Source organism: Chlamydotis macqueenii, chromosome 6 (assembly GCF_036417535.1).
Source record: "Chlamydotis macqueenii isolate bChlMac1 chromosome 6, bChlMac1.mat, whole genome shotgun sequence".
NCBI lineage: Eukaryota > Metazoa > Chordata > Aves > Otidiformes > Otididae > Chlamydotis > Chlamydotis macqueenii.
This window is the reverse complement of record NC_141561.1, coordinates 29255840-29263826: the sequence shown is the minus strand read 5'-3', so window position 1 is coordinate 29263826 and position 7987 is coordinate 29255840. Positions and strand designations below refer to the sequence as shown.

Sequence of the window (7987 nt, the reverse complement as noted above, 5' to 3'; positions counted from 1 at the left end):
TCTGAAGCTGCTGGTGAAGATGAAAATGTAAAAATTGTTAAATCGTTTCACTGCTTGTCATTTGAATGGCCACTTATGGTGATACTTATGGAGAAAGACAGCTGTCTTTTCCAAGTTTTCCTCCAAACTTGTGTTAGCTCATGTTAATTTGGTTGATGAAAGCTCTTAGCAAAATAGATATTTGTCCAAACTTTACTTCATATACAGTTTTTGTATTTCAATGGAATGACAACCAGAATTAGCTGCTGTTTGTTTAGAGAGGAAAGGATTAAATGTGTACAACCAGAAGTTTCTGCACAAATGGAGAACAGAAACATTTGGAATAAGGCATTGCTGTCAGAGGATTATCAAAAACACAGGTTTCTAGATAGAGTTTAAAAAAAAAAAAATCAGATTGTTTCTATTTATACCTGCCTTTGCCTTGGTAACCAGAGACTGCATGAGGGATGCAGTATTTTCCCCCTGTCGGGGATGGCTCAAAAATCCATGCGCAGCCATGCGGTACATGCAATGCCTGCAGAGCTATCACAAGAACTGTCACATTCATTTCTAGGAGAGGATTTTAAATATTAAGCAGGAAAGAGAAGATTTCAGATAGGGAGGTATATTAGTATAGCTTCAAAATGATTTGCTCTCACATCTGTCTTGTCTACTTGATTCTTTGATCTTCTGAGTATTACAAGGACCACTGCTTTTAAACACTTTTTCTTAATTACCGCAAGCAGCTTACCTACATCTGAGGTAGCAGGACTTATAGTTGGACACCTTATGCCTTTGCTCTATCAAGGAGTTCAATGAGATAAGAATGGACTTGGATCGGTGTTTCTTTATACTTTAACTCATTCTTGCTTACCTTAAAATCAGCTGTGCCCTGCTTCGCAAGTTTATCTGCAGCTTAGGTGTCCTTATAGCCTTCTGCAGTGTTTAAAAGGTGAAGCAGGCTATGTTCCTGCAACTTTATTGTTGTGCTAAGCTCCTGTCCTGCTGGGAGAAAAAACATTTCAGTTCTGGGCAACTGTTTTAGGCATAATTCTTTGTTGTTGTGTTTTCCTTATCCTTTTACTGTCAGGAAGGGTGGAACAAACCAAGTCTCTTTCTCTGTCACTATAATACTTGAGTAGCGTACCTTCTTACAAAATGGATTTGGAGAGGGGAAAAGCAGGTAAATACCAGCTTAGAATGACTATGGGGAGTCAGGGCCCTTACTGAACTTCTGGTGGACTTACTTCCCTTTTAATAGCTTCACTATCCAGTTGTGATCTGGAAAGTAATTTGTGATCTCCTGTATAAGGCTCACAGAAATCAGTGCCAAAGTGACATCAGCAGGGAAGAAGGGGAAATGGTTCTGGGAAGCGGAGCAGGACTGGTAGAGAACCTGCTGGCCTCCAAAGCTATTCAGGGATATCTGACTTACAAAAACATGTTCTTCGGATAAAAGCACTCACTGCGTTACTGTCTTAGAGAACAAATGTATATATTTTCACATACAGCTCGCTTTCACTCTAGCTGCCGTTTTGCCGGGCCCTAGGTCTTATGAAATACTGCAGGGGAAGAAACGGCTGTAGGCGGGGGACAAAGGAGGCAGTTGGGAGCACTGGAGCCCTGCCGCACTCCTCCACAGCTCCTTGGCTGGAGATCCCAGGGCTGGCATGCGGTGCCGGAGGTGGAGGCAAAAGCTTTGTGCCATTTGGGAGTTTCCCTCCATTTGCCTGATGGAGTTTTCAGTTTAGGCACACCATAAGAGATTCAAAAACTCATCCAAGCAGAGTTCTTATTTCAAGTATAATCACTCTGATTGTTTTTCCCACACTGCCTATGTAAATAATAAAAAAAATAATCGATATAATAGCACAAGCAGTTTCAAACCCTCAAAAGCAGGAGTAGTGGCAAGGGACCAGCACTTTAGGACATAAAACCACAGTAAGCTGAATCATCGCACCTGCTCTGGCATGTCTATGAGCAGAAGTCTAAGTTGCCATAAGACAAGTATGAACTGGTTTGGGGCAAGGGAAATTCTGGTTTCCATTCCCCTACAGCAGCAGAACCCTAAAAACAAGCTTTGGTTCCTGCTACCCCTGTGCAGCCTGTAATGCTCCTCAACAAAGGCTTTCATGAATCTTGAGCCCCTCTGTTGAAATTAACAGCTTTCAGATGTAACCACATTTGCTTTTGTCTGCCAGCCAGATTTGCTGCTCCCTGTGGGAAAGAGTAGGGATGTTTTCTGGAGACGGTTACGCTCCTCAACTTTGAGGACTGACCTTGCCTTGTTGGTGGTGACGCTGGGAGCTGTCGAGCCACACAGCCACTGGAGATGGGTGCACAGGAGGCATGCTGCTACTCTGCCCTGCTTCCCTACGTGTGGCCCTTCACAAATGAGGCCTGGCCCCTCGCAGAGGCTGAGGAGCATGGCTGGAGGCCCTCTGCCTTTTGGTAGAGTACCTGCAACAGCCCCTCCAGGCAGCCAGAGTGCAAGGGCTGCCAGGACGCTTCCCCAGCCCTCCTGTGGCCTTTAGCAGCCTTTGGAGCAAGCTCAAGTAACTGGAGATGGAGACACACAAAGGAGAGCAGTGCTGTGTTGTTTTGCCAAATAAGAGATTAAACGGAGACAAAGGTGAAGAGAAGGCCATGCACAAATAACGCCATGGGAGTGTTACTGCCACACCACCACCTGAGAGCAACTTTGGCTTTACTACCTTGGTCAACGCTCTGACCGAGATGCACAAGAAGTGTGGTGTTTCTGTGACGTTACCCAGGCGCCGAGGGACCGCTTCCAGGCTGGTGATGAGCACCTATAGGGCAATGTTCACCCTGTGGGAAACAGAGGGCAAGCCCAGTGGGCTGGACAAACGCCTTGACTTACAAAAACCCCTGAAACAAAAGCTGCAAGCCAGCACCACAGAGAGGCTGCAAGGACAGCAGATAGTGTCCCGCAGGGCGTTTCAACCTCGCACCTTTTTGCGTGGCACATGGGTCTGGAAAGTGTGAGAGGCCCCCCTGGCCCCAGACTCTGTCAGGACGAAGGGCGATGCTTTTCCCCTCCGGGATGGCCCGAGGAGCTCCCGGGGACGGGTGCAGGCACAGCCCGTACCCGACCAGCGGCTTCCCACCACCATGCCCCACGCTGCCAGGCCCCTGATGGCGGGCACCAGCATCACCCTGCCGACAGCCATGGCTTGCGCTCTGCCTTGCCCCCCACCCCTCTCCCGCCGTGGCTGAAGGGCAGGAGCGCTCTGGGGCCCTTCCAGCCCCGGCCCCGGCTCCGGCCCCAGCTCTCTCCACCCGCCATTTGGTCGCGCCCCCGGCTCGCCGGTGGAGGCCGCTGAACGCCGCCGGCCCCGCCGCCGTTCCCCAGCCTGTGCGGCGGCCGTGGGAGGGCCGGGCGCTCCGCGGCGGCCCCGGGCCTGCCACGCGTGAGTAGCGGGGGGGCCGGGCCCGGCCCCAGGCCCAGGGGAGCGCCGGGCCCTTCCCCGTAGCGTACCCGGGCCTTCCGCTGCCCCCCGCAGCGGCGGCGCGGGGCGGAGCTGGCCCCAGCCCAGCGGCGGCCGGGGCGGGCCGAAGGGCAGCGAGGCGCTCAGGAAGGGCCACCGCCGGGCGCGGAGGCGGCGGGAGCAGTGAGGCGGCCGGGGCTGGGGCCGAGGCCGCCGGGATGGCCTTGGTCCCCTACGAGGAGGGAGCCGGCTGGGGAGCGCGGCAGCTGCACAGCCCGTCGGCCACGTACCGCTTCGCCCGCCGCACCATCCGCCTCAGGCAGGACTGGCGGCGGCTGGGGGTGGCGGCGGTGGTCTGGGACGCGGTAGGTGTTCAGCAGGCGGAATATTTCTGTACTCGGTGGCTTCCTGTAGCGCTTGGCCTGGCTTTCGGAATCACCTTAGAAAATGGTTTCACACTGAATTGTTAAGGGAAGGCTTAAGGTTCTGTAAGATTTTATTTTCTTTTTAACAAAAACAAAAAGCTAAACTCTGCTTTACCTTTTTTTTTTTTCCTCCTCATAAGGGAGGGATCCTGGAGGACTGCAGGGCAGACGGGCCACCTTAAACCTGGCGCGGCCGGTGCCAAATACAGGAAATATTCCGGATAACTCAGAACTCTCACCCATTTCTCAACAGTGGCCGGTGATGTTTGCTTAATGCCCTTCAGAGCACAGCACGGATCCTGCTGCTTGTAGCGTCGAGAAGGACTGCTGATAGACATTATCGTGGGGATAAGAACCATCCAAAACACCTGGGTCTGTGGCAGGCCCAAGGCTGCCGGGCAGTCGGTCGCAGTACCGCTGCAGGAATCCAAGAGTTCCTGTTGGTCGGGTCTCTGTCCACGCACAAATTGCACTTTTTCCTCTAGTTTTAAAGAACAAGTGTAGCAATTTTAGCAAACTCCTCAAATGAATTGGTGCACAGGGCTGTTGACCTTTCTTGACATCGGCTTTGACAGAACTTGCTATGGAGAGTGGCTCCTTATCAAGATTTCTGTAAAATGTAACACACGTTAGATACAACCAGACAGAAGTGTTATTCCTGTACTTGCGCTATGTCTTTCCTGATGGCATGCCAGTGTTGGGCAGAAACTTTTTGAAATACCTTGCAAGATACTATGATTATCCCAGACTTTTTCAATACTGTGTTCATTCACTACTGCTTGACACTACCCGGCTTTTCCTTTCCAAATGCAACTCTTGTTGCCTCCTGTTACGTGTGAGGATTCATGCATTGTAGCCTCTGTGGTTCTTTTTTCCTTTTGCCTCTAAGAGTCTTCCATAAAACTCATAAAAATACCACGCGTGCACACAGGAGGCAGAGAAGGGCTGAACAAAGTCTTACTGCAGATCTGAAGTACCTAGCCCTTCCCATAAGCTTTTCTCTCAGTGTAAATTAGAAATTCAGTATTCAATATGATTGAAATGAGCCCTGTGCTTAATTGCCCTTGTCTCTTGGTTCAGGCTGTTGTCCTGTGTGCTTATCTGGAGATGGGAGGCGTGGATCTCAAGGATCGATCTGCGATTGAGCTAGGAGCTGGAACCGGGTTGCTGGGAATAGTGGCCACGTTATTAGGTAAGGGCTTTTTGTTTGTTTAAAGCAATTTACAAGTGTAGTAAAACTGGCACTTTCACATCTACATGCCTGGTATAGAAGTTAGCACCAAAGCTACATATGTGAACTGTGATGTTTCCTGCCTGAGTCATCTTCCTTTCTTGTTAGACTTCAGAGCCTGCTGCGTTATTTATTGTAGCGATGGTGCAGTTTACTTTATGGTGGGACCCTATTAAGGCAGACGCCTGTTACCATGGTACTCTGCTCCGCAGCATTCAGTTCTGCAGCTATTCTCCCCCAGGGAGCAAGTGTCGAGCTTGCAGTCTTCCGCTTGTCCTCCTGTGCAGAACAGATAAAGCTACAGGCAGAGACCACTCTGAGCTTGCATAAGCCTTGTTAGCCTGTCTTGCAGATGGGGAAACCAAGGTCTGGAGAAGTGAAGTGATTTGCCTATGATCTGTCTGTGGCTGAGGTGGGGACTGGGTTCTATGTTAAATTTGTGCTAACTGTCCCAGGTTAACTTTGTAATTCAAAGCTCTGGTGGCTGTGGAAGGTGCCAAATAACAAAAACAAAGCAGTTTGAAAAAAAGACAATCATGCCATGCAAAATCACACAGGCATAAGTTTTGTCTGACTTGTGAAATAGGCTCTCTAGCTGCCTCTTTCCTACTGAAAAAGTATGGAATTTGAGCCACTTAATTGTAACAATCCCTGTAACTTATTTTGTTGTCACCTATGGAAAGGCAGAAGGGAACTTCTCTACTTTCATGCACTAAGGAAAAGCTCCAGAAAACACTTTTTGTTCCCTACCCAACTTAATGTGTACACTTTATGTTCTTAAGTGACTGATGAAGGGTAGGATGTACGTAGATAGTGGGCTTTTTGCTTGTTTTGTTCTTTTGTTTGTTTGTTTTTAATCAGGCAGCTCAGGGGAGTTGATAATGTTTAACAGGAACTAAGGAGCCTGCTTTATGTAGAGCATTGTATTACAAGTGCTGTATTTATGGGCATCGACTGTTTGTCTGAGACATATATCCCTGTACTGCTTAGGTGCTCGAGTTACCATCACGGACAGGGCGGCAGCACTGGAGTTCCTGGAGTCAAATGTGCAGGCTAACTTACCTTCCGAGCTACGCCCGAAAGCTGTGGTGAAGGAACTGACTTGGGGAAAAGACCTGGGCAACTTCCCTCCAGGAGCATATGACTTCATCCTGGGTGCAGACATCGTTTATCTGGAAGAAACTTTTGCAGAACTACTTCAGACACTGGACCATCTGTGCTCAGAGCAAACTGTGATTCTTCTTTCCTGTCGTATCCGCTATGAACGGGACCACAAATTCTTGAAGATGCTGAGAGGCCGTTTCTCTGTATATGAGGTCCACTATGATTCCAGTAAGGATGTTCATATCTACAAAGCACAGAGGGGTACTCGCAAGGATGACTTTTGACTCTATGCTTTGTTACTAAACCACTGATGCTGTTCAATCCTCCCCTTGTTTCTACTCAATACACTTGTTCCTAAGCATATAATTGCAGTTGTGTTATTTCACTGGCTTCTTGTTCTGATGGTCTTGTCTGGTCACTCGCTCTGATACAGCAAGGATTGTACTTCTGTTCTGCATACTGAACCTCTGCTTCATTTCTCAGTAGAGTTGTATAGGGTCTTCCACTGACTTTTTATCAAATGTAATTTTTGAAACTGATTTAAGTTGTGGAAACATCCAGGATTCAAAAATATCATCAAAAGATCTGTTGTTTAACATCAAACCACACTTAATTTCTGTGTGAAACTTAGAAATAGAATGTGTTTTTTTCACCTTATTACTTCCTTAACTCTAGAAAAGTAAAAGTGGATGAACTATAAGCTGAGACTCCAGCTCTAAATGCTTTAACTCTTCAGGCCTTCTGTATCTTCAAAGTTGTGGTAAAAGAAGCCACTTAAAGGGCAAAAACAACAAAGGCAGCAGCTATAAAGTTGTTCTATTGCTGTCACTGCTGAATGGAAGAGGCATAGTGAAACAAAGGACAAGATCTGGGGAGGGGCATGGGGCAGCTGGGAATCAGTATTGCAGAGTAAGACAACTTAGATATCAATGGTATTTTTACCTGACTTGCAAGTGTGGAGACTATGCCTGCAGTACTGAAGCAGTCGTGGTTCTTTTTTTTTTTTTTTCCTGTAAATTTAACTTAGAAAGCCCCAGGCCAGGTTCAGGCTTTAATCATGTGCATATCTCTGTCACTGGCATCAGCAAAATCTAGCAGCCGCTTTGAGCCAGGGACATTAGGAGCTCTTTATCACTTCTGCTTCCATCAGACTTCCTAACTGAAAAAGATGCAGAGGGACTGTGGTCCAGAAGTGATGTGCGGCCTGTAATCTGGAAATGATACGTTTATCATTACAGCTCCCAAGAATGAGGACCGAAGGTCTTGTGCTTCATTCGTGATGCGTCTCTTGGGTGTTTTCAGCTAAGTTCCTTGCTTGGCTCTGGAGTCGGCCTGAAGAGTTGCTGCTCTAAAACACTTGCTTACAACAGTATCCTCAGAAGCCACATGGTGTCACTAAAACAGTGCTTACGCAGCTGGCTGGGAATTTGCAGTCTGAAACTGGAGTTGAAGTTCCTTTGAAGGAAGAAAGACAGCACCTTTAATTAAAAACAGAACATCTTATGAGCTTTAATGTGCCAGACATGGCTTTTTCTGTGCTATCAACTGGGTGAGCAACGGTTGAAAAAAATTACAAGATTTTCCCGCTCTCCCTCTGGCTCTAGTTTCTTGGAGTGTGGCTGTAAGCTCTCACCATTCCTCTTCCTTTTCCTCCCCACTGGCGTTTCCTTGTTTCCGAGCTCGTCTGTGGTCACTGTATATTAGGCTTCTCGCGGGCTGGAGCTGGCAGAAAGCAGCATGCTGGTGCTCGGGCTTTTGAGTGCATGTGGCTTGGTCCATAGGGAAAGCCTGCTGCCTGG

At 48.1% G+C, this 7987-nt stretch overlaps 1 protein-coding gene across 1 annotated transcript; it reads left to right on the top strand.

The window, feature by feature from the left end:
• Positions 1-3379: 3379 nt before the first annotated feature.
• Positions 3380-7779, top strand: METTL21A (methyltransferase 21A, HSPA lysine). Its single transcript, XM_086751582.1, has 3 exons — positions 3380-3793; positions 4934-5045; positions 6075-7779. The coding sequence occupies exons 1-3, from the start codon at positions 3647-3649 to the stop codon at positions 6470-6472; spliced, it is 657 nt and encodes a 218-aa protein (XP_086607708.1). The 5' UTR covers positions 3380-3646; the 3' UTR covers positions 6473-7779.
• The last annotated feature ends 208 nt before the right edge of the window (positions 7780-7987 follow it).

Bases quoted from the DNA above. Each gene is read 5' to 3' on its own strand.
- METTL21A (XM_086751582.1), top strand. From the start codon at position 3,647: ATGGCCTTGGTCCCCTACGAGGAGGGAGCCGGCTGGGGAGCGCGGCAG. The intron at 3,794-4,933 runs GTAGGTGTTCAG...CTCTTGGTTCAG, and splicing joins CGGCGGTGGTCTGGGACGCG to GCTGTTGTCCTGTGTGCTTA. The intron at 5,046-6,074 runs GTAAGGGCTTTT...TGTACTGCTTAG, and splicing joins AATAGTGGCCACGTTATTAG to GTGCTCGAGTTACCATCACG.